The sequence below is a fragment of the Quercus robur genome, chromosome 11, assembly GCF_932294415.1.
Source record: "Quercus robur chromosome 11, dhQueRobu3.1, whole genome shotgun sequence".
NCBI classification, from domain to species: domain Eukaryota; kingdom Viridiplantae; phylum Streptophyta; class Magnoliopsida; order Fagales; family Fagaceae; genus Quercus; species Quercus robur.
Genome location: NC_065544.1, coordinates 38,220,216 through 38,247,127, shown reverse-complemented (window position 1 = coordinate 38,247,127; position 26,912 = coordinate 38,220,216). Strand labels below are relative to the sequence as shown.

The window sequence follows — 26,912 nt, the reverse complement described above, 5'->3', positions numbered from 1 at the left end:
ACGATGAGGTCGAGCTTTCTGCTTTGGGAATGGGTACATTTTCTATGAACTTTCTTTTTTTGTATTGCATTTTCCTCTGTTTTATAACCAAACAAGAAAAAAATAGGGGGTTTTTTTTTTTTTTTTCCTCACAAGAGTTGGCTTCCAATGATTGATGGGAATTTGGAATTCTCATGGGAGTTTAGTTTTCCAGAATAATAACACTATAGGTTCTCTTTTCTTTGTGTTTGCTTCACAGCAAAACCAAGGATAGGGTAATAATACGTGGAGCTTTTATAATTCACATTACGCAACTTTTTATACTTTCTAATTCAGCGCTTTTTCTTGCCATCTATTACTATTTTATATGTTCTTTTTTGGTTTAAGAATTATCATACTTACTAAAATTCTTCACATATTTTATTTCATTACAGTAATCACTACAGTTGTCACAATCTCTGAGATTTTAAAGAACAATGGACTGGCTACTGAGAAGAGTAAGAATCCCATTGTCCCAATGCTAATAACCATTCCATGTACATGATAATAGTGATAGAAATTTTAATGATTTTTGTTTACGGAATTGGACAAAAGTTTTGACATCTACTATTGGCATGAAAGACCAGAACAAAGGTCGTGCTGTTCAAAAGGCCAAGGTGGTTTTTCTTTTTCTTTGGGGGAAGGGATGGTGTGCATTTGGGTATCTTGGTTCAGTTTGTTAAATTTGCTTTAAAAAATTATGATTATTTCTAATCTCTTTCTTTTTGGTTTTTTACTTTCAAAACCCCATAACCCAAGCATTTTCAAAAAATTCAAACCCTAAAATTTTTTATTCGTGTTATGTTATGTTTTGGTGGTAAAAGTTGTTTTTTTAACAAAAAAGCCAAAGGTGGGTAATAGAGACCAATAAAGTTAAATACAGGTGGGCAAAGTGTTAAGTTTTAAATCACGTATAGGTATAATGAAAACGGGTCAAATCATAGGTGACTTTATTGTAATTTCCTTTATTTAAAAACAATAGTGAAAAAAAAAAAAAAAAAAAGGAGGACTACGTTATAAATGGAAAAATTGACTTTTTAAGTAAAATTTAGTTAAAATTTGTGTAATCCCATGTAATGCAACTTATAATATTGTAACCTCTAGTAGGTAAGTATATGGACACATATTTCTGATTAGTATGTAAGTGGCCACGTATTTCCAATTTCTTATGAATACATCCTATAATTTCTGAAGAAAAATTAAGCGAAAAAAACTCACACACACTAAGCAACAGTGATAAATTTTTATTATTTTTATTTATTTATTTTTTTTAAGGATGAAAGAACCATATTGGAAATTTCTTGTGTCAAATAAGATCAAGGACAATGTGACCTTAATTCTTCAATTAAAGCATTCAAATCAGAGTAAGATGATTCCACTTCTTCAACAGCTCTCTTTGCCATCTCCTTAAGTACCATGGCTCTGCCTCTCATTTCCTCTATTTCTTCACCCACCATAATTCACTTCACTGCCCTCTCAATTGCATCCCTCTTGATACTATCTCCCACCACTCTTATCCATTGTCAAACACCAACATCAACCCCAATTTTCAGAACCTGAGTTACTAACTTCTCATTGTACAATTGCTCTGCACTCAAAGGCCATGTGACCATGGGCACCCCTGTAGTCACTCCTTCCAAGGTTGAATTCCACCCACAATGAGTCACAAATCCTCCAACTGCTTCATGGTCAAGAATCAACACTTGGGGTACCCAACCTCTTAGAATTAGTCCCTTGCCTTCATTCTTTTCTCAAATCCTTTAGGCAACCAATCTTCCTCTTCTTTTTCATTTTTTCCTTTCTTCACAACCCAAATGAATTGTTGTTCAGAAGCCTCAAGACCCATTGCAATCTCCATGAGCTGAGAATCACTAAAGTTTGCTATACTGCCAAAACATATGTAAATGATAGAATTGGGTTTCTTTGTACCAAGCCACTTCAAACATTCATGTTCATCAATGGAGGCTTCCTTTCCCGTCTTAGCTTTATCTTCAGCATCCTTGTTGCATAGTGAAACTGGACCTATATGCCATAACCTTCTTGTAATGCTCTGCATAAGCCGGCTCAAGTTCATAGAAGCTATTAACAACCACCCCATCGTTTCTCAAATCTGATTCCATAACTTCTTTCAACCACTTGGAAAAGTCCGTCTCAACTTCATGCTTAATGAAGTCATGAAGTTGCATCCTTGTCAACTTTATCTCCCCCGGAAAATTAAGAATGACAAAAGGTTCAGAATCAGATGAAACTTTCTTGTAAGGTTCATATAGTCTCGAACTATGGTAAAAAAAAAAAAAAAAAAAACTTGATCCCATGGAAAACAAGCCTTGGAATACCAAATTTAGCAGCAATATCAGTTGACCATGGAAAGAACATGTCGGCAACAAGGCAACTAGGTTGGAAATCTTGTAGTAGTTGCTCGAGTGGTCGTTGGAGCATCTTAGTGGCTTTGAAAAAATTATGAACCATTCCTTGGGAATCCACTATTGAGTCAATATTCTCACATCCTTCGAGCAGACCAGCCTCTACAGCTGGAAAATTAACGATTTGGATATCAATGTTGATGCTACGAGTTTTGGAGAATGAAGGCATGTTCCTAGGAGTAGAGAAGCTATTCCACACATGAAAAAACTAGAGAATCTAAATAGAATTGAGAGAATCTCATTGATGGAGAAGAAAATTACAAGAAATGGAATGAATGAATAATACATAACTGGTACTCTGTTTTTATATACACAGAAAAATATAACCACCCTATATTTGGCGCCAAATTCTGTTACTTGAATCTGTACACGTGGCAATCCAAGAGCAATAGACTCCTGGATTTGCGGAACTAACTCCTTCAACGTTAATGGATGAAGAACTCGTGATCTAGCATGGCTTCAAGCATTTTTGACACTTCTATGCTCATCAAGCCATTTGATGTAAACCTTGTGCTCTGGGCAATGAATCCCTTATCAACAAATACTGCCTTCGTGGCTTGACCAGCGCACCTATCATCAGCAACTACTGCACTGCCTGCTACCCCTGTGGCTTGGCTATCTCTCATCAGTAGCTACTGCACCACTGGTTACCTTTGTGGCTTGGGTTATGCACCTCTATTGTGGGATGTTAAGTGCACTTTTAATACTCCCCCTCAAGAGCATAGCTCTTGCCTCTTGCTTTTCCAAACCTGTATGAGGATAAGCCACTGTAGAAGCAAAAATATTGATGACACCTAGCCTTCTGATCAGTTTAGAAAAAATTTCCACTCCTAATGCTTTGGTGAACACATCTGCCAACTGATCCTTAGTTGATACATAGAAGGTTTTAAGTGCACCATCAAGAATCTTGTTTCTCACAACATGACAACCAGCTTCTATATGTTTTGACCTCTCATGGAATACTGGATTTGCAGCTATGTGAAGTGCTGCCTGGTTGTCATAGTACATCAATGCAAGCTTATCATGTTTAATATGTAAATCTTGTAATAAGTGCAAAATCCAAGTCAATTCATAGGTAGTTGAAGCCATAGCCCTATACTCTGCCTCTGCACTGGACCTAGACACTATGCTTTGTTTCTTAGACCTCCAAGACACTAATGCATCACCAAGAAACACACAATAGCATGTTAAAGACTTTCTTGTGTCAGGGCATCCTACCCAATCTGCATCACAGTATGCTTTTAGGTGCAGGTTAGAACTAATAGGGAAGAAAACACCTTGATTAGGTGTTCTTTTAATGTACTGAAGAATCCTAGTGGCTGCCTTCATATGGGGTACTCTAGGTTGTGCCAAGAACTGGCTAAGCCTGTGCACTGCATATGTGATGTCTGTCCTGCTCAAGGTCAAGTACATGAGTTTCCCAATAAGTTTTCCATACTATCCTAGATTGGTAAGCAAGTCCCCACTGCCTTTAGACAACTTGAGTTGCTGTTCCATGGGAGTTTGGACTAGTTTACACCCTGTCATACCAGTTTCCTCAAGAACTTCCAAAGCATACTTTCTTTAAGTCAAGTTGATCCCACTCTTGTTTCTTGCAATTTCTAAACCCAAGAAATACTTGAGTGATCCCATATCCTTAATACCAAACTTCTGATCTAAAACAAACTTGAAAGAGACAACACAAGCATGATCATTGCCAGTGATTACCATATTATCAACATAAACCAGTATAGCAGTAAACAAAGACCCTTTGCTGTGCACATATAAGGAGTGATCAGCCTGAGATTGAACAAAGCCAAGCTCCTTTATTGTTGCTAACAGCTTAGTGTACCACTACTTTAAAGCCTGTCTCAAACCATAAAGTGACTTAACCAATTTACACACCCTAAGAGCAGTAGAAGAGTTTGAAACACACTCCCCCTTACTGTGAAAACCAGGTGGCAATGTCATATAGACCTCTTCATCCAAATCTCCATGCAAAAAAGCATTGTTGATGTCCAATTGGTGCAAAGGCCACTACCTAGCAGCAACAAGAGCAAGCAAGAGCCTTACTGAAACTATTTTAGCAACAGGAGAAAAGGTTTCAAGGAAATCAAGACCTTTCTTTTGAGTACACCCCTTAGCAACCAGCCTAGCTTTGAATCTCTCAAAACTAGGGTTAAGCTTGACTTTATAAACCCATTTGCAACCAATAGGGAGATTCCCAGGAGGCAAGGTAGTTACATCCCAAGTATGATTCTGTTCAAGGGCTTGGATTTCTTTATCCATGGCAGCCCTCCAAAGTGGATCTTGAACAGCTTGAGAAAAATTGGTAAGCACTTTGGGACTAGAACTAACTGCCAGTAAATAAGAATGGTAGCATGGCTCCAAATGGGAATAGGTAAGACATTGATCAAGATCATAAGGAGCACCAGGTGCAATAGCAGTACAAGCATAGTCCTGCAAATAAGTAGGAGGTCTGACATCTCTAGTGGACTTCCTTAGAGGCACTAAAGCAACTGGTGGTGATGAAGAAGGCACCTGATCAGAATGAGACACCTGTATAGGACTAGAAGAAGAAGTAGGATTAGAAGGGAAAACAGGTGGAACATGCTGATGAGGTGAAGAAATTGTATCAGCAATATCCAAGGAAGATGGATTAGAAATGCTGACAGGAGTAACAAAACCATCAACACCAGCTGAGTAGGAAGCTTCAATAGCAGAATGTAGGAAAGGATCTACAATATGAGGTGAAACAGAAGCAAAAGGGAAAGAATTTTCATGGAAAACCACATCCCTAGAAAGGAACACCCTGTTATTAGACAAATCAAGAATTTTGTATCCTTTAACCCCAAAAGGATATCCCTAGCTCTAGGTGCAAATTTAGACCTGTGATTTGAAAGAGTGGAAGCAAAACATAAGCAACCAAACACTTTTAAATGTGCATAGCTAGATGGATGCCCAAACAAAACTTCAAAAGGAATCTGATTTGACAAAGTAGATGAGGCATTTTGTTGAGGGGTTTCAACACAACTTAAATGATGTAAGATACATTTTTTAGCAAAAAAATATTTCATGATGAATTCAGTCCCATTGTTAGACTTTAAAGTTTTAATTTTCTTACAAAATTGGGTTTCCACCATAGTGCAAAATTGTTATAAAACAGGTTGTGTTTGAGACTTATGTTTTAACAAATAAACCCAAGTGCATCTAGAATAGTCATCAACAATGGTTAAAAAATACTTGCAATGATCAATGGTAGAAACTGAGAAAGGTCTCCACAAATCACAGTGAATCAACTCAAAGCAAGATTTAGACAAATGAGAACTTTTATTAAAGGGTAAACATTTTTGTTTTGCAAGTGGGAAAATATCACAATCAAAGTTCTCAACAGAAATGAAACTAGGTACATCACTTGGTCTTATTGAGGCCAATTTGGCATTAGACAAGTGACCCAATCTAGAGTGCCAGATGTGAACTTGTGAACTATGTACAGAACCAGCAATGACAGGTGTAGAAGTGTAGCTCTTGTCCAGCAAGTAAAGTCCATAGCTTTCTCTACCCAGACCAAGTGTGCTCCAAAGAGCAAGGTCCTGGATAAAGCATAAGTTTCCAAAGAAAATAAGGCAACAAGTAGTGGACTTAACTAACTGACTGACAGAAATGAGATTGAAACTAAAAGATGGAACACAAATAACATTGTGAAGTATAAGATGTTCTGATATTTTCACAATGCCAACATGAGTAACAGAAGCAACTTCCCCATTAGGTAAATTGACAAAATTATTTAGAGTAGTAGTGATAGTGGTGAAACATGCAATAGTGTTAGGTTCTAAATGTTTAGAACAATTGGCAAATCGTGAACACAAACTTGTCTAGATATAGATCTTAGAGTCTATAGGTTTTATTAGACAATGCTCAAGGTGATTCAAGTCAAGATTCAAGAACATACAAGCTACAGGAAGAAGACTTCATATTCTGCCTGGTTCGATCGATCGAAAGACAGGCTCGATCGATCGAAAGTCGTATCTGCAGAATTTTAATTAAGCCCAAACAGCAGTTCAAGCCCATTTAGGATTAGGGTTTCTAATCTACTTCTCCCAGTATATAAAGGAAACCCTAAGCATGTTTTTATGGTTTTTTTCAGAGAGAAAAGAGTGTGCCTCTTTTGTATTTAGGGTTTTATTCCTAAAAAGCTCTCTTATGTCTTCTACCGATGCTATTCCTTGAAGAATCTCAAGATCCGGTATTGTAGAAGTTGTTGTCTTCTCTTATCATCAAAGGTGTTGATGATCTAAACCTTCAAGGGTGGTCTTGGAGTCACAAACAGGAGAGTTTGTGTTGCTAAACCTTTGAGTGGGATCTCAAAGTCACAAATGGGGGTGTTTGTGTTTTGCAAAGGCCAAAGAAAGAAGGAGTCCGTGAATTCGGAGCTTGCACGTGGTCGTGTCAGTAAGTTCTACTGGTTGGTAGCAATAAGAAGTCGAGCATGGGGGCTTGTAAGTCTTATTGTATGAACTTCGATTCTTTCTAGTGGATTTGCTTTTTACCTTGAGGATAACTAAGTTAAATCCTCCCCAGGTTTTTACCGGTTTGGTTTCCTGGGTGATCATATCTTGTGTTATTTATTTTCCGCTGCTTTGCATGATTTGATCTTTATTATTGTAATAACCTAGACTTGTTTAATTGGACTAAGTAACAACTTGGCTAATTACCTAGGTTTAATCAATTGTTTAAGGGGTCTAAAAACTGACAAATAGAATGTACCATATGATCTGTAGCCCCTGTGTCTATGACCCAATCAGTGGCATGAAAGACTTCTCTATTAACTACTTTAGCAGAGATAATTGAATGCTTCAAGGAAGGGGTAAAATGAAGCAATGAATTGATACCTGACATGGTGTCAACAAAGGTAGAATAAGTACTGTCTAAAGATGTGGAAGGCACACCAGTTGCAGCAAGTACACCAGTAGCTCTAGAAAGCATGCTAGCTAGAGACAGCAACACTTGTACTAACACTTGCAACATGGTGATTAGCACCTTGATCAGTTCTAGAATTGAAAAGAGCAAGTAATTGCTCACACTATGCCTTAGAAATAGGACACTGAGCAAATGCATTAGAAGGAACCTCAACAGCTTGACTTTGAGGATATGAAACTTGGTTAGCATTGGAATTAGGCTTCCATTTGTGCTTATAACCTGGTGGATACCCGTGGAGCTTGTAACACTTGTCCACAGTGTGTCCAAGCATGTTACAATGGGTGCACAAAGGTCTTTCCTTCTTAGGACCACCTTTATTACCTGAATACCCCCTGGTATTGGCATACATTGCCACTGAATTAGGCCTAGGTGTGAAGGCAGAACCATGTCCAATGCCTTTGTGAGATTCTTCTTGGAGAACCAGAGCATACTCCTTGCTCATTAAAGGAAATGGCTCAATCATGAGAATATGACTCCTCACTGTCTCAAAACTCTCATTGAGGCCCATCAAGAACCTCATCACATAAGATTTCTCATGTGCAATGCTCAGAATTTTCATTGCTCCACAAGTATAGGCTGGTTAAGGTTCATAATGAATCAATTGATCCCAAAGCTTCTTGAATTTAGAGTAATATTCAGTCACTGACAATTGTCCCTGAGTTATCTGTGAAATTTCTTGCTGAAGATTATAAATCTTTGGTCCATTTCCCTATGAAAACACACATTGCAACTCAAGCCACATCTCCCTCGCAGTCTCACAGTACATGATACTACTTGAAACGTCAACATGCATAGAGTTGATCAACCAAGAAAGTACCATTGTGTTACAACTTTCCCAATCTTCGTACAGAGGAGAATCATCTTTAGGCTTTGCAATCTTGCCATTCACGAATCCTATCTTTTTCTTGGCAGTTAATGCTAGAACCATAGTCTTAGACCAAGATTGATAGTTCCTCATTCCCAAAAGTGGTTGAGTGACTAAGATATTCCCAAGATTCTCACTTGCACTAAGAAAAAAAAATGATTGGGAGAATTGATCTTTGCGTTGGACTGAGGGACTTGTTGTGTGGATTGATTGTGCATTGGATCAGAGTCACTTCCTTCTCCAGAAGCCATTGATGCTTTTCACGAGCTTGAATGAAGCTTCTAATGAAATTGGAAGAGAAAACAAAAGATTCTTCAAGATTCAGTGTCAACACAGATGAATCAAGTTTCTGTGAATCAGAGTTCAAGAATTTTCTCAAAGAAATTTCTATTTGGAAAGCAAGAATCTTTTGGGGTCAAAAACGAAACTAGGAAATCAGTATGAACTGTGCTAGTTGCTCTAATACCATGAAAAAACTAGAGAATCTAAATAGAATTGAGAGAATTTCATTGATGGAGAAGAAAATTACAAGAAATGGAATGAATGAATAATACATAACTGGTGCTCTGTTTTTATATACACAAAAAAATATAACCGCCCTATATTTGGCACCAAATTCTGTTACTTGAATCTGTACACGTGGCAATCCAAGAGCAATAGACTCCTGGATTTGCGGAACTAACTCCTTCAACGCTATTGGATGAAGAACTTGTGATCTGGCATGGCTTCAAGCATTTTTGACACTTCTATGCTCATCAAGCCATTTGATGTAAACCTTGTGCTCTACGCAGTGCACCCCTTATCAGCAAATACTGCCTTCGTGGCTTGACTAGCGCACCTATCATCAGCAACTATTGCACTGCCTGCTACCCCTGCGGCTTGGCTAGTGCATCTCTCATCAGTAGCTGCTACACCACTAGTTACCTTTGTGACTTGAGTTACGCACCTCTGCTGTGGGATGTTAAGTGCACTTTTAATAACACATTTAATAAAAAGAGTGATACTAGAGATACTACATATCTCATTACATTTATTATCTTTAGTAACACATTAGTTTATATGTTTGCATGTAGTTTTCCCATTTTTAGGTGTTTGTTTGCATGTAAAATATTGTCAAACTTATAAAATATTTTTTATTGTTCGTAAAATCCTTTATAAAAAGCTATAAAACATTTTACCTTTAAAATTTTGGTAAAAGAAACTGTGGCTTCCCCCCATCCTATCTATTGGCTTCTCATTGCTCAATGTGCTCTAGTGGCTAATGCTAGTGGGCCTGGTAGTCGAAGCAATCGTTCTAGTGACCAATGTCAACATTTCAATCAATATACACCATTTCAGTGACCGGTATCGAAGGAAAAATAATCAAAAACACTATTTCGACCATCAGTATTGGCAGTTCGATCACCGAACCTTAGGCACCAGTATCTCAAGTGGTTGAGCCACCGATTTTGGTGGTTTTCTTAAAAGATTTCACTTGCCACCAAATAGATGTTTGTTTGTGTAAGTGACCACAACCCCAGCCTGCCAATTTTTTTCTCAAACTAGGCCTAACTCAAGCACACGGGTGGGATTGTGATGCTCAAAATGTCGAATTCACTGTAAAATATTCTTCCCCGTAGATCGAGGGTTTTACATGGAGTCGCCACTTATTTAATTTGAATGGAAAAATAAGAAAATATTCTCTATAAAAAAAAATGCTTCTATTGTATTATTATATATGATAATTTACATCAATTTTGTAACAAAAATTTACAATACTTTTTTAGTCCTAGATACAATCTAAGAAAGTAAATTACATTGCTTTGTTTCCTAGTTACATTCTAAAAAATGTAAAATTGCATTTACAAGAACCTAGTCTAGAACCCTTGATCTTGGTTCGGAGGCTAATTTACGAGATGGGAAGGGATTAAGCACCCATCTCACTCGGTAAAATCAGTCTCCTAGGTTAAGGCAGCCAATATCATGTCATGTCAAACAAATACAAACAATATATGATATAAACATGTTAATTTGCAAGAATTGTAAACAAATATGTGTTGGGGAATTTAACATAAAGAGAAACAAAATGTGAAATCTGTTAGATAACAATGTAAATGTAAACAAAGTATGAAAGTAATGGCATGTTCATCCAAGAAATTAATGTAAACAAAGAATTCCTAGCCTAGACATGATCGTCTAAGTATGTTATGAAAAGCAAATAACTTAGAAGTGTTAATCCAAGCATGTGAAGGAAAATAGAGAATTGTCATGCTATTTGTCATCATCCACAGAGAATTGTCATGTGAAGGAAAACAAAGAATTGTCATGCTATTTCTCTAGACATGTTCATCTAGCGAAAATCAAAATATTTAGACATGTTCATTTAAGCATTTTAAAAAAGTAAAACAACTACCTAGACATGTTCATCTAAGCACTCAAGAAAAAGTTGTACATTAACCTAGAAGTGTTCATCTAAGCATGTGAAAGGAATATCAATGAGATATATAGGCATGTTCATCCAAACATATCATGAAAGAAACAAATAACGACTTGGAAGCATTTATTCAAGCATGTGTAGAATCTTAAAGAACATAATTTACTACTTACCACATAGAGCATAAATTAAAAAGGGAAGTGATCACTTAAAGGGCTAGGGAGAAAGTAAGGAAGTACTAAACTATAACTAAAGTAAGAACAATAGTTGCACAACAGCTTTTCTTTTCTCCTTTCTCCTTAACTCTCCAAAGGTAATGGGGTTTAGAAAATGGAAGAGGTCTTCTCTCATTATAAGGGAAGGGATGGCTTAACTTTAAAGCTAAGTTACTAGCTTTCTTCTAAAACTAAGGGAGGAGATAAACCTATTTAAATAAGCTGGAACAAATTTGGTGTTGATCCCTATTTGAATTTTGAAAGGAAGTTGAAGATGATGCTAAACATGTGTTATCTTCTGCACCTGTTTCATATTTTGGGTCTAACTTTCTGGTCAAAATTCCAATTGATTCAAGATTGGTGTTTTCAGAAATTAAATTAAATTCTATACAACTTTTCCAGAAATATAGAAAACCAAATTTCAACGTTTTCCAGTCCAAAAATACGATTCACGTTGCTGCTGAAAATAGTAACGTTTTTTTTATTTATCATTTTTTTTTTGAAATTTTTCATAGAATGTATCTGTTTTTCAATCCAACTTATGTTTCAAAAGTTTTCTTCCAAAGCTAAGGGAAGGGATAAGCCTATTAGATAAGCTTGAACAGATTTGATGTTGATCCCCATTTGAAATTTTGAAAGAAAATTGAAGTTGATGCTGAATTTGTGTTATCTTTTGCACCTGTTTCGTATTTTGGCTATAAATTTTTACTCAAAATTCCAATTGATACGGGATTGATGTTTTTTGAAGGGAAATTCAATTATCTACAACTTTTCCAGAAATATAGAAAATCAAATTTCAACGTTTTCCTGGCCAAAAATGTGATTCAAGTTGCTGCTGAGAATAATAACGTTTTTTTGAACATTTTTTTTTTTTTTTGAATTTTTTCATGGATCATATCTTTTTCTATCTCTAACTTTTTTTTTAAAAAAAGCGGATAAGATGTCATAAAGGAAAACATTTTTTATTATTTCTTAAAAAAATTGAAGTAAAATGAAATTCAATCAAAAATCACACTTACTTAATTTTAAATTAATTCTTGTGAGAACCAATCAAAATTAAGTGTTTAAAATAGGATGTGATCGGGCCCATCATGTAGGTGAGGCATGATCATTGAAAATTGTTTGTATGATAACTTTTGATCAAGTGCTCCAATCAAAGCCCATGACATACCATTATGATCGTTAGAGCATCAAAATTTGTTTTGTATCACAAATCTAAAGATCTACCTGTTAGTTAAATGCAAGTTGTAAAATAGGGTGTCTACAGTTTTAATGTAAAATATGGTCAAATTTATAAAATATTTTTCGTTAACTGTAAAATCCTTTATGAAAAGCTATAAAATGTTTTACCTTTAAAATTTTGGTAAAACAAACAGTTGCTTCCCCCTATCCTATCTGGTGGCTTCCCCTCACCCTATGTGCTCAAGTGACTAGTGCTAGTGGGCCCGATAGTCGAAGCAATCGTTCTAATGACCGGTGTCAGCAATTCAGTTAACAGACACCATTCTAGTGATCGATACTGAAGGTCCAATAACCAAAGACACTATTTTGGCCATCAATGTTGGCAGTCCAGTCACCGAACCTTAGGCACCAGTGTCTCCAATGGTTGAGCCACCAGTTTTGGTGGTTTTCTTAAAAGATATTATTTGTCATACCAAACACCTGAAAATGTTTTACATACATAAAATATTGTATTTCAAAGCAAACGAAGTGTAAAAGAAAAATGGTAAAGGTACCATGAATTTTACTACAAAATATTTACATACTAATAATATCATAATAAATGTGATTAGTGAACTTTAAAAACCCAATACATTAAAATTTGAATCGCTTTCTTGTGATTAGTTAAACATCAATTTATAAGTTTTACATCATAAAATTTGTGGTATTATCATTGGACAATCAGACAGGTCCAGCAAAAATATGTTGAACAAACTCCCAAAAAAATAAAAAATAAAGACTTAAATTAAACTAGTAACCCAATAGAAATAATGCATCTTAATTATCATTCTTTCCTAAAAATACATTACATTGTAGCTCAATAAACTACTCTTTTTTTCAACAGCTCATTCTCTCTCTCAAATTACCCCTTTCTCTCTGTTGCTCTTTATTTAATATTTAAATAAAGTAGTAAAACAGATAGAAAGTCGCACAAGTAAGAAATGGATTAGGCAATAAGGGAAAAGTAACTTTTTAAGTTAAGTTTAGCTAAACTTTTGCCTAATCCCCATGCAAATGCTATAAAAGTTGAAACTTAAGAAATAGTAGACAACTGAACACTTATCTACAACTTATACAATTATAATTTTGATTGGACTATCGATCACAAATTCTTAGGACAATGTCCTACCATTATTGAAGAACAACTAAGCGAGTAAAAATATCACACACTAAACAGCAAGGATAATAAATCCTTTTATATATATAATTATTAAAGAGTCATATAAGCAATTTTTAGCGCCAGAGATCAAAGGCAATTCAACCTTAATTCTTCAATTAAAGCATTCAAATCAGAGTATGATGATCCTCCTTCTTCAACGGCCTTCCTTGCCATCTCTCCAAGTGCCTTGGCTCTGGCCGCTTCTTCACCCACCAAAATTTGCCTCATTGCCTTCTCTATTGCTTCCCTCTTGATACCGTCTACCTCCCAAGTCCATTGTTGAGCACCAACACTAATTCCAATTTTCAGTACTTGAGTTATCAACTTCTCATTGTAAAACTGCTCAGAAGCTATAGGCCATGTGACCATGGGCACCCCTGAAGCCACTCCTTCTAAGGTCGAGTTCCACCCACAATGAGTCACAAATCCTCCAACTGCTTCATGATCAAGAATCAAAACTTGGGGTGCCCAACCTCTTATAATTAATCCTTTACCTTCCATTCTTTTCTCAAATCCTTTAGGTAGCCAATCTTCCTCCTCTTTCTCATTTTTTCCTTTCCTCACAACCCAAATGAATTGTTGCTCTGAAGCCTCAAGACCCATTGCAATTTCAAAAAGCTGAGAATCTCTAAAGTTTGGCATACTCCCCAAACAAATATAAATAACCGAATTGGGTTTCTTTTTACAAAGCCATTTTAAACATTCATGTTCATCAATGGAAGCTTCCTTTCCCCTTTGGGCTTTATCTTCAGAATCCTTGTTGCATAGTGAAACTGGACCTATATGCCACGCCTTTCTTCCCAAAACTTTCCTGTAATGATCTACATAAGCCGGTTCAAGCTCATAGAAGCTGTTAACAACCACCCCATAGCTTGTCAACTCTGATTCAATAGCTTCTTTAAACAACTTGGAAAAGTCTGTTTCAACTTCTTGCAAAGTGAAGTCAGCAAGTTGCATCCTTGTCAACTTTATCTCCCCTGGAAAACTAGGAATGACAAAAGGTTCAGAGTCAGAGAAAACTTTCTTGTGGGGTTCAAATAGTGTCAAACTATGGGTTGCACATAGGGAAAAAAAACTGAACCCCTCGAAAACAAGCCTAGGAATACCAAATTTAGCTGCAACATCAGTTGCCCACGGAAAGAACATGTCGGCAACAAGGCAACTAGGTTGGTACTCTTCTAGTAGTTGCTCGAGTGGTTGTTGGAGCATTTTAGTGGCTTTGATAAATTTGTGAGACATATCTAGGGAAGTCACTGAGTCAATATTCTCACATCCTTCAGGCAGGCCAGCCTCTACAGCCGGGAACTTGATGATTTGGATATCAATGTTGGTGCCACGCGTTTTGGAGAATAATTGCATGTTGCGAGGAGTAGTGACAATCGTTGCCTTCACACCTCGCGCTGCAAATAGCTTGGCTGTGTCCATCATTGGTATCAAGTGGCCATGACCCATCAAAGGGAAGAAGAATATGTTAAGCTGACAACTTTTGCTACCCATAACACCTGGAACAAGCGGAAATAGAGAGGTTAGAGCATCTCCAGCAGATGCTCTAAATCTATTTTTTTGGAGAGAAAAGCTCACTGTTCACCCCAAAAACTCACTCCAATAGCTTCTCCATCTCCATTTTTTAAATTAGAGTTGCTATAGTGCTTCTGTACAAGTAGAGAACACCGTAGCAATTACTATAGCTTCTCTAAACAATGTTCTCCCTGAAAATAATACCCAATTAAATAAAAAAATAATTCTTTCTCTCTCGTGCTTCTCTATCTTAATGGTAATATACCACAATCAAAACAAAAACACAAAACCAATCGAAAATTTTGAAACAAAAAAACAATCTTTCTCATAAGCCTAATGAAATCTGAACAATAAAATAAAACTAATCAAAAAAAAAAAAAAAAAAAAAACCCATGTAGAACGCCGATCTGTGTAGAACGTCAATCTCAACTTCTCTGCCAGTGATCTATGTGTGTATGAGAGAGAATATGTTTGTGTGAGATAGAGGGAGAGAGTGTTCTAGAATCATGTAGAAATAGAAAAAGTAAAAAAAGAGAGAGCTAGAGAAAGAGAGAGAGAGACAGGAATACTTTTAAATTATTAAATTATTATAATTAGAGAAATAGAAAAAGTAAACTAAAGGTGTTTCCAATTTGTTTTTGAAAGGTAGACAAATAATAATTTTTAAATTATTATATAAAAAAAAAAAATTCAAGTCAAGGTGGTCCTGGGATCACCCTGACCTTAAGGTGGCGCCGCCCCTGGCCCACAAAGGAGACGGGAATACTTTGGATTATTCTTCTTTATGGTGTTAAATGGAACGCTCTCATTTCAGTGTCCACAAGTTGTTGCGCACTCCTATAGTCCAATCCACAGAAACTAGTTTGTTCCTGCTAATAATAATGATAATTAGTTTTCAATTACTAAGTTCTTACAACGCTGATTTGATTTGAGTTTGACTAGCATGACACAACCAGCATCTACAATTACAGATATTGACAAGGTGTTTTTATCACACATTTACTAAGAGATGATTTCGCAGTGTTCACAGGGAGGGCTTTCTCTGTGATTAGTATGGGCTATTTGGAACGGAATAGATCGACTGTTGCATGAGGCAACCCAGACGCACCCCAGCGAGATATTGGAAAAGGAAATGTTTAATATATTACAAATATTACTACGTTGTTTCTTTAAATTGATTTTACAAGAAACATAATTTATGCATGTCACATAAAAAATAAACGTCAAAATTATTATTTTGTGATTAGTATATGTAAAAGTTTTTACATCGAAAATAATAGACTACTATTGTATATTGAACTTTCAAGGCCTTTCCACAGGTCAGGTCGGGCCGGGCCGGTTTAGGGCCCAAGTCGAACTTGACCCGAATGGATCTAGTTGCAAAATTTCGGACCCGTATTCAACCGAATATTCTGGTCGAATCCAACGTTTCGGGTAATGGGTTAACCAAGTTGGAGTTGTCAGTTTGTCGAGTCTAGGCCTCAGATTGGGCCGGAATTTTTGACATAATTAAAATTATCGGAATTTCCTTTTTTTGGGCATTTTTAGCCCAAATTACTCGGTTTGGCAATTTAATAAACCCTATTGATTTCAGATTGTTTGAATTCCCTATATATTTCAAATTGGGCCTCTTTTTACTTAATTTATTTTAAAATAGGGCTTCAAGCTTAGCTTATATTATGAACTACACTAGACTTGTTGGACCTTCAAGACATATCAAATCTAATATAATCTTGCAAATCCTCACAAATTTTCACAAATTTAAACTTGGACAGAATAACACAACACAACACACCAAAAAGACTTTTTTTTTTTTTTTTTTTTTTTTTTATCACCTGTGATCTCTAAAACAATAGAAGCACCTAAGCAGTACATATCAATCCAAATACATAATCTTTCCCACGTTAACCACAAAAAATATACACAACAAAATAGACTAAAGATAGCACAACCCAACCTACAAAAACCCTAATTTTACCATATGTGATCTATTAAACAACACAATAAGCACCTCAGTAGTAAGCTAGTAGCTCAACAACTATTAAACCTGCCAACCACAACAAATAATATTTCTAGCAACAAATAAATCACAACAGATAATACTATACTGCAATATTCCAATTAATGGATATATATACTTAGTACCATAGAGGCAGTTACTGCAGTTTTTTGGGCAGTAAAACCATAAGGCAAAAAGCTTGCTAGTTATAAAACGTTCCAAGCAATATAATTAGTTACAATAATCAAATACCATAAGTATTTCCAAAAAATAGCTTTCCCAAAGCATTGAATGACTACTCTATAGTTTATAAGTCTATAACTAATAGAAAAGAAAACCTATGAACTAAGATTTCTTTTCTATATGCATTGGCAGATGAGTATTGCTAGAAGTTAGAAAAGCGATACATTCAAAAAAGCTTCCAAAATATTCCCAAAAAGCTGCCTTCTTTACAAAATAAATGACCATCCTCCTACAATAGATAAAAAAATATGCAACAAACAATACATTAGTACCAAATACGAGACCAACTAGTAAGGAAACCAAGTTTATAATCGTAAGGAGCTAAAGGCAGAGTCATACCAAGTTAGTGATTAATCATCAATGCTAATTAAGGGTCGTTTGCCTGAAGTGGAACCCTTGCTTAAGATGGTATTTGCTATTGCACTTGCTGTTGGTTGTTGATTTAAAACTAGAAAAAAAATAGGAAATAAACACAATAGATTAAATTTTGCTTGAATACATGAGACATTCAATAAAACTAATAGACTATAAGTTTCAGAATTTAAACATATTACCTAAGTCAAGCAACTCCTCCTCCAATGCCTCTACATCATCCCTTGATTGGCAATGAGAAATTGGAACTGTGGCTTGAAGCCAATTTTGTGAACATACAAGGTTTTGAGCCATGAAAGGAGATAGTGAACTTCGAAATGGATCAACAATGTGGCCTCCAGTGCTAAATGCTGACTCATATGCAATAGTGGAAACTGGTACAACCAGCACATCCTTAGTAACTTTAGACAACACTTGGTACCTACTACAATTGTCTCTCCACCACTCCAGTATCTCAAAATTCACATCCTTTCTACCATCACAGTTTTCAGCCAAATACTTTTCCACCTCATTACTACAACCTACAAATTGCTCAAATTGCAAGAAACGTTCATATCGCAAGTGAACCAACACATATGGATCACTAGCATCACTTTCCAATTCTGTCCTCTCACTCCCACTTTGTTCTTACACATTTAGTGAATGAATAGAAGAGTAAAAACTATACAACTTATACAAAAGATCTTTCACCTTATCAACCATCACTTCTGCCACTGCATTCCCATAAATTCAAAAAAAGAAAACTTCAAAAACCTCAATTTTTTTGGTGGATCAAGAACCACAGCCACATACAAAAGAAGATTAATTTTTTCCCCTTCCCCCCAATACTTCTCAAATTTAGTTTGCATGTTTTTGGCTGTGTTTTTCAAGAAAGTGTTCTGGGATTTAACTAAATTAGAAATACTCTCCTAAATAACAAAGATCTCATCATAAAAGGCATTTGAAGTAACGTACAAAGAACCGGAGAATTTCTTCGTTGCATTAAAAAAAAAAAAAAACCCTTAAGAAAGTCACAAATGCCCTACAACTTTGGAAATCACTCATACAAGGAGATCCCAAACCACCACTATCTTCCTTGGTCCTAAAGTATGACGAATGACCATCATCTTCAAAATCCATTCAAAGGAACACTTTCTCAAATTTTTCAGCAGTTTCTAACATGAGATAGGTCAAGTTCCACCTAGTAGGTACATATACACTAAGAAGACTCTTGGACTCCATACCTAACCTTTCCATAAAACTCCTAAATTTTTGATTTCTATTGGGTGAGGACTTCACATAGCTCACAGCTACACGCACCTTGGCAACAAGTGCATCAATCTCTTTCAAACTCTCCCCCACAATGAGATTAAGGATATGGGCACAACACCTCATGTGCATGAACTCATTTCCTAAAACTGTTCCATTTCAATCTTTAGTCACCCTTTGCAAAATTTAATTGTTGTTAAATTTGAGCTAGCATTATCCACTGTCAAAGTGAATATCCCATCAATCCCCCACTCACGCAAAGACATCTCAATCTTTCTACCTATAGTCCACCCCTTGTGGTCTTCAACTTAACAAAAATTTAAAATTCTCTTATGCAATTTCCAAGCATCATCAATAAAGTGACATGTGAGACACATATAATTTAAATTTTGAATAGAATTCCATGTGTCCGTAGTGAGACACACCCTACAACCCTTCAAGGATTTCCTTAGCTTCTCTCTCTCACTATTATAAATGCCAATCACATCTCTATCAACAATTTGACGAAATGGGATATCCTTTAATAGAAGCTTAGGTTGTAAGGTATTTACATATTTCTTAAACCCAAACCCCTTGACATACCTAAAAGGCAACACATCAATTATAATCATTTTGGCCAATGCTTTTCTAGAAGCCTCAATAGAAAAGGTTGTCGACAGAAGGTGGAACCCATCTTCTCCATCCTTTTTGGGTTCAAAAGCTAATGTTTTCTGCCCTTTAACTAGATCTTCTCTATTAGGGTTCTTGGGACATATTGGCACATAAGCTAACAAATTACGAGTACCACAACTCTTCTATCAGCATTATACGATTTTTGGCAATAATTACAAATAGCCTTAGTTTTACTAGTATCACCCTTACCTATCTTTACTTTTTCAAAATGGCCCTAAACAACTGACTTTTTCCTACCACTACAAGTACTACTAACAAGAACTGTCATTACTCACTTGGCATGGTGGAACTGTGGGCAACTCAGCAACAGCAACTGCTTCAACTTGGGTAGTAGTAGAAGCTTCAACTTGGGTGGGAATAGCACCATCATCTTGTGTAACAACTGGTGTTTGGATAGAGGGTTCATTAGTGAAGGTTCCCATGAACTAAAAAAATCAAAGATACGTATTAGCAAACTAAAGTAACAAGTATAATTCATAGCTTTAATAATAATAATAATAATAATAATAATAATAATAATAATAATAATAATAATAAACTAGTCACTAACTCGTGCAATGCACGGGAAAACTATTGTGTAAGTAGATGTTAACAACTATTTGTCTCTTCCACTTTGATTGTACATAGTCACTAACCCATGCAATGCACGGAATAATTTGAGAAAAATAATATATATTTACTTTGCTTAAAAACTCACTTTAAAATGAATAGGCTGTCTTTCTACTCATAATATGATTCAACATACTCAAAAACTGGAATTACATTTGATTAAAGGAAAATTGAACAATATCAACTATTGCAAAAATGGTAAAAGAACAAAAATATATAACAAATGAAAGTTTTCCATTATGTTTCTTCTTTCTTTTACTTATTTGGAAAAAAATAGCAATAAAAAAGCATATCAATCAATTTATTGAATTTGATTTGAATACAGCTTAGAAAACCAAAAAAAAGGGACTCTCTCCTATATTTGAAACACTTCAATTTGGACTCTTTTCATATGCTATGCACTAAAGTCCTAGCTATTGTAGACAATAATTTGGGATGATAATAAACATTGTTTCCCCTTGGATCATGACAATAGAAAGAACCTACAACATCTAACATTCAGTGAGGCAAAAGAGATGACAATTCAACTACAAAGAAAGACAACTCAAATCAGTAATTTTATTTGGCAGAACAAAATGGTATATAATTGATATTAAGATATGGTTGTTGCTTAATGTCGCCGATCACAAAAATATAAAGAGATGTATATAGGTTGCTAATCCAAGTGTACTTCGTTATCCATTAGAAACTGTTTGTTGAAATAGACACATCCATCATCAAAAGTTTAGGTAACACAGTAATAACATAAAACTACCCGTCAAGCATTAGTTTTAAAACCAACACATGGTATGTAATAAACTAATAAATTAAAAAAAAAAATGGTCTTCAAAGTGGGATAAGCAAATAAAATCATCATTAAATAGAGACACAACTATTAAGATGGCTTTCACATCAATATCTAAAAATTCCTAAGGAAATAATATTCTCACTAACCCAAGGCATGAGTTGCATCATTTCATTCTTTGTTGACCCCTTTAAAAGATATTGTGCTATTTCACTTAACAATTGTCATAAACAATGGTGTGGTTTGTCTTTATACATAATGGCAAAACGGAATCTTCAGTGTACAACTCCTACTCTCCACTTTAAAATATTATCTTCAAAATAAGATAATTCAAAAGTAAAAAATAATTCATTTAGAAGGAAATAAAAGAATCAATATATATTTTTCTCCTATTAATGGATACTTGCAATTTGTATGCACTATCCACTTTCCTCCCTTTACTACCCATCCAAAAACAATGATTCCTAAAACGTGGATGAAAATAAGCTTTCTTAGGTCAATTAGTACATTTATGTAACTAAAATTCATTGTGATATTCAATAGAAGTAGTAGCTACAAACACTAATCTAAATCCTTATCCTTATCCATTATAATTCTACAAACACTAATCTAAATCTTTATCCTTATCCATTGTAATTTATTCTCAAAGTAACCGCATACCACTGTTTGATTCCAAGCAAAATTATGAAAAGACCAGGGTAAAAGTTCTAAAATTTTAAACCTCCTACTTATACAAAATGAATGCTCAGATCAATGACAGCTACAATTTTAAATCTTATCCATCATAAATAACCTAAAATTTACACATGCAAAACTACAAAAATGCTACTTTATTATTAGGGGGGAAAAACTAGAGTCAAAGATTATCTACATAGATAGGAGTGTGTCTCAAACCCAAGATTAAACTTCAACCTTAGTTATTTCAATAGCATACCAGTTATGTTTTAAATGTAGGTTTGCATCTAACAGAATTTAGGTAGCTAAATACATGGTGATCAAAATGATCAATGTCCATTGAAGCAAAATTACTTAAAAAGGGAAACTGAAAAAGGTCAGTCATGTTGCATACCAGATCTACATTATCGATGACAGCAACATCAGACCGTTTCAGTGCAGTTAACACAAAGACTCCCTTAAAGATACAAGAGGGAGTATTGGCAATTACCCCACAGTGTTAACCCATTGACCATTACCATCTCTAGATCATGTTGCAAGCTCCAATGCTTTATCAATAATATATGCTATCAGTATAACACCTCACTAAGTAAAAATATGTGTGTTTCAAGACTTCATCATTAAAATCAAGATAGTAATCAACATCAACCGAAAGGGAAAAAAAAAAAACAATCACAATAAAAACAAAACCCAATAACTATATAGCATCAAATCAACCATGCCTAAAATTATTATTAAACCCCATAACTATCTGCAACACACAACCCATACATATCACTGAAAAATTCTAAAACCACAGTCTACATCAATATGAATTAATTTTTCAGCCAAAATAAATTAATCATAAGGCCGACTCCTAGGCCTCTCAAAAACATAGAAAAAAAAAAACTATTAAATCGACACTATCACCCCTATGAAACGCATCGATATTTACAATATTTCCTTACAAAACCTATAGAATTTGAAATCTCTAAATCGATAGAAAATCTAATTAAAGACATATAATTAAAACATAACTTTGTGGCTCTGTTCCATTTAAACCAATTTCAATCTGAATTTTAGCCCATATCAATCAAATAAAATTGAAACTTGAAAAAGATCAAATTGGAATTCTTCATACCTGAAAATTCGTCCAACATCAGAAATGGAAAATGATCTAAATTCTTCAAGTCAGTCCTGAAAATCAAATGCCTAGAAAGGAGGCCAAAAAATAATCAATGCCTAGATGATAAAAACTCAATAACAAAATAACCATGAATCAAAATTGACATCAACCAAAGGAGTTGTGGCTAAGAAAATAAGGAGGGAGCTGCATTGAATGAGAGAGTTAAAGAAGAAGAAGGAGATGGGAGTGAGTTTGAAATAGAGAGAGTTTGATCGAGGGTTTTGTTAGGGCTGAGTTTGCATTTAAGGGATAGTGTTGAGAGAGTAGGAAGAAAAAATTAACTGCGTATGGGTAGGGTTTTTTGTTTGCGGTTGATTTCTACATTTAGGCTCCTCTTGTAGTTGGGTTTTAATAAGAATCGAGTTTGTAATTTGTATTTGGTGGAAAAAAAAAAGATTTATTATTATTTATATAAGTATTGTTGACGTGACAAATTGTGGGAGCTTCAAAGGTTTTAGTTTTATATATCACACAAACCAAAAAGGAAAAACTATATCCTGCTTATGCAAAAAATAAAGTATTGTAGAAATACATGTTGTATTGTTTAAACAACAACAACTTGTGTGAACATTTCTTGGTTCTATTCAACCAAGACCAATGAAGCACAAAACCCTCTTTTCTTATCCCTCCTAAGTCCTTAACTCCAATTTTCTTCATCCATATAATTCCAACCTGTTTTATTTTGTCTAAGTATTTTTATTTTTCGTAATTAATTAAGAACTATGTTATAGAAATAGTTCATGCAATAAAAATCTGGAAACCAACTCAAACCCAGAATCTCAACTAGGTGATGGTAACTTCAAACATACTAAAACACAATCACTAAGCAATCTTGATCATGAACACCATTGTTGTATCAACACAAACCATCAGACCTCATTTCAGCTACGGCAAAATTACATAGACAAATGCTAATAGAAACCTTCTTTGTAGCAATCTTATACAATTAAAAACAAGGTCACTCCAGTTTGAGGGGCAAGCAACATAAACACACTCCAAGGGTTATCCCTTAAACCATAGTGTCCAAGCACCACAAGAAAGGATGGAACCACAGGGTTATCCCTCAAACCCCTTTGATGTTGATGTGTATTTTATTATCTTATAGATAGAAACACTTATTCAAATATGCTTTTTTTTTTTATTGGCAAGTTACACACACACTTGATGAATCTTGAACCCACCTCACCCACCACCTAGAATGTAGAAAGGGAGGAGATGCCAATTGAGTTAGGTTGGACCACATTGCCCTAAGTTTCTATCGTGTTTTAAAGTTGATAGTGGCGCCAAATGAACCTCATTCTTTTAATGAGTAAAAATTTGCCTATCAGCAACAATAGGCAATCTAGGCACCAACTATAGGTAAAGATGTGTCCTAAACTAGTTTAGATATAATTCTTATAGAATTTTATTAACTTACCAAACTAGTTTTTTATGAAATTAATCTAACAAAATACAAAACCATCAAGCAGCAAGCTTTGTAATATTAAGAGAGTATGAAAAAGTTAGAGGAGCGGTGCTTTTCTATAGAATAATAGAATAACAATTAGGATAAGTGGTAACTTACAAGAAATAAGTCTCTACCACAATGCGTTTGCAGTGATATCACCTACATAATTCATACAATGAATGCATAAGAAAATGGTGTTCAATCTCTAATACTTGCATTAATGACTTATCTCCTAATGACAGTAATCAATGACTCGCTGATCTAAGACAAAAATACAGTGGGTTATGTCCGAATCATTTTAAGAGAGCAAAATCATTCTTAGAATATGTGCTTGAAAATAAGAAATTCTATATAATTAAAAAACAATGCACATGCATATCTAGTAAACTCATGGCGAAAAATTGCTCAAATTTCATACTTTATAGTGCACACAACATGCTTAATTCAAAGACCATCTTGCCACTAAACTCTTAACAGAAAATGCACATCCTCCTACCATAATAATGGGATGGAGGATAGGTTACGGACTCAAGAACATGACACTGTGCGCGTAACTTACCAATAAATAAATAAAGCAATACCCAATTCGAATTAACAAAGAAAAAAAAAAGTAAATCCAAAAGCAAATAAGAATGAAACTAGATTAAAATACCCAAAACTTGTTCAGGTCAATTATGCTATTTCACCAAGAACATAAAATATGAATAAATAAATCAATTGTAGGATGAACGCCATTCAAATCAATCCAAAGAAGGAAAATACAATTAGTAAAAAGAAACAATCACCACAATCACTACATATTATTATTATTATTATTTTTTACTAAACACAAAGGAAAGCAAAAACCATACCTTAAAGAAAACTGTGGGTGTATGGATTTCAAACTTGAAGGCAGAAAATGTTACTTGGAGTCAGCTTTCAATCCTATATAAAATTAAAACAAGGTCAAAATTGATTAAAAAAAAGAACAAAGAACAAAAGTAAAATAGTTAGGGTTTCAAGGTATTTTTTAGTTAGGGTTTCATATTTAACAAGAAAAAAAAAAAAAAAGCCCTCAACTTAAACACTAAATATAAAGGAAAGAAAAAACCATACCTTAAAAAAAACCATGGGTGTATGGGTTTCAAACTTGAAGGCAGAAAACGCTACTTGGAGTCTCAATCCTGTATAAAATTAAAACAAGATCAAAATTGATTTAAAAAAAGAACAAAGAACAAAAGTAAAATAGTTAGGGTTTCTATGTTTTTTATTTATTTATTTAGGGTTTCATATTATAAATCTTTAGGTTTATTTGATTTTAACATTTGATTTCCATAACAAATGAGACCAACGAGACTAACAAAAAAGAAAGATGAGAAATAGAGAACAATTACCTAAGCGTTTGGAGTATGAACTGACTTAGTGAAGAGTACACAACAGCGGGGTGAGGACTAAACACCAGCGGTAGCTACAGAGAGAGGAGTGGACAGTGGCAGCGATGGCTAGGCATTGGATGCGGAGAGGGGAGTGGGCTATGGCATTGGAGGCGGCTAGGGTTTGGATTTGGGGAAACTATTTAGTGAGTGTTGAAAAGTGAACCAAAATACTAAATAGAGAAGTGAGACTATGAGAGTTTGAGAGAGCCAAGTAGAGAACTGAGACTAAAGAAGTGAAGAGGTGAGGAAGAGTGAAAAGGGGAGGAAGCATGAAGGGGAAGCCAAGACCATCTGAACTCTAAGACTGAGAGTCTGAAGTGAAAACTGAAGAGACTCGTTAGAGATAGTGAGAGATATCAAATCTTTGATATTTAATTCTCACCGTTAGATTAGGTCTTGATTTTGGATTATAACCGTTGATTTAGAAATGGGTTATTGTGCCTCTAAAATCAGTCATATCATCACTGAGTGATCAGCTTCTACTCTCATCAACACCATTGATTTTAAATTTTAATTTGAGTTAAACAATTGATATGCATATTGGGAATTTGTGTGAGAAAAAGTTAGCTTTGGTCTTTGAGTCTCGGACTGGCACTGCTAGGCTGCTCCCGCTGGCATGTAAAATCATATATTTTTTTTGTATAAATAATTCGGTCAATTCGGGTTGTTCAGGTGAAATATTTTAAAACCCGAATTCGAACCGAATTTTTTGGTAATTTTACTTGCCAACTCGTGACTGACCGCAGACTGAATTTGGAGCCACCCGTGGACCTTCAGTTCAAGCAGGTTCGGGCAGGCGGGTCAGTTGATCCAGGTCACTGGACAGCCCTTTCAACAGGTGAGCTACCAGAGGAAAGTCTCATTAGTGAACGGAGAAGATAATTAATAGCTCCTACTCCAATAGCTATTAGGAATCAATGTCAACAACTTTAATTTTGTGATGACTAGTGGCCTACATGCATGTTGCTCCTGTAACTTTTTGAAAAACTTTCCTCTTAGAGCAACCACTGACGTGGTTGCAAAAATTTGCAAACTACAAAAAGTGCTCAATTTTTCACATTTTAACCCAAAAAACACCCATATCAGTACTTGTAAAAATGTGCAAATATACAAAACTAGTTTGCGAATGAACAATAATTGTGCATATATGCACGGTTACTGTTTATGTGCAAATGATTCTTTTATTCTTTTTTTCTGTCTCCCCGTCAAGTTGCTCTCTCATTTGTCTTCTTCTCACAACAAAGAAAGAAAAAGGTGGGTGGGGCCATGTGGGTTAGTGGTTTGTTTGATATAATAAAAAATTAAAGAAATATTATTATTTAAATAAAATAGATGATAGAATAGATAAATTGATGTGAGTGTTTTGTAAAAGTGAATGTGTAAAATAGAAAAAGTATGTTTTTTCTTGCAAAATAAACAAGAATTTTGCATGAACTAATGCGGTTGCTCTTATACTCAACCAAAAAGAGAGGGATAATTTGTATGAAAGTGA

At 35.0% G+C, this 26,912-nt stretch overlaps 3 protein-coding genes, 1 long non-coding RNA gene and 1 pseudogene across 6 annotated transcripts in view; all 5 read right to left on the bottom strand.

Annotated features, from left to right (window-relative positions):
- Nucleotides 1-15,349, bottom strand: part of LOC126707389 (scopoletin glucosyltransferase-like) — a 98,587-nt gene extending 83,238 nt beyond the window's left edge. The window contains exon 1 of the mRNA XM_050407004.1: nt 15,203-15,349. The gene's annotated coding sequence lies outside the window, so the exon portion shown is untranslated. The remainder of the gene's footprint in view (nt 1-15,202) is intronic.
- Nucleotides 1,335-3,067, bottom strand: LOC126705004 (scopoletin glucosyltransferase-like; annotated as a pseudogene).
- On the bottom strand, nt 7,504-8,328 carry LOC126705003 (uncharacterized). Its single transcript, XM_050403971.1, has 2 exons — nt 8,124-8,328; nt 7,504-7,976 (listed from the first exon to the last, which is right to left on the bottom strand). Exons 1-2 carry the CDS (start codon nt 8,326-8,328, stop codon nt 7,504-7,506), a joined length of 678 nt encoding a protein of 225 aa, XP_050259928.1.
- LOC126707390 (scopoletin glucosyltransferase-like) lies at nt 13,185-15,179 on the bottom strand. Of its 3 annotated transcripts, none has more exons than XM_050407006.1 (2): nt 14,855-15,179; nt 13,185-14,775 (listed from the first exon to the last, which is right to left on the bottom strand). In XM_050407006.1, the coding sequence occupies exon 2, from the start codon at nt 14,768-14,770 to the stop codon at nt 13,361-13,363; it is 1,410 nt and encodes a 469-aa protein (XP_050262963.1). In that variant the 5' UTR covers nt 14,771-14,775; nt 14,855-15,179; the 3' UTR covers nt 13,185-13,360. The 3 variants fall into 3 exon arrangements, with proteins under 3 accessions (XP_050262963.1, XP_050262964.1, XP_050262965.1); XM_050407007.1 differs by having other exon boundaries at nt 14,862-15,179; XM_050407008.1 differs by having other exon boundaries at nt 14,875-15,179.
- A 1,627-nt stretch (nt 15,350-16,976) lies between the features above and the next one.
- Nucleotides 16,977-25,913, bottom strand: LOC126707396 (uncharacterized). The gene is made up of 7 exons (XR_007648937.1): nt 25,379-25,913; nt 25,101-25,168; nt 24,123-24,164; nt 22,514-22,584; nt 17,588-19,750; nt 17,373-17,481; nt 16,977-17,262 (listed from the first exon to the last, which is right to left on the bottom strand). It is a non-coding gene; the product is annotated as an uncharacterized LOC126707396 (long non-coding RNA).
- Between the last annotated feature and the right edge of the window lie 999 nt (nt 25,914-26,912).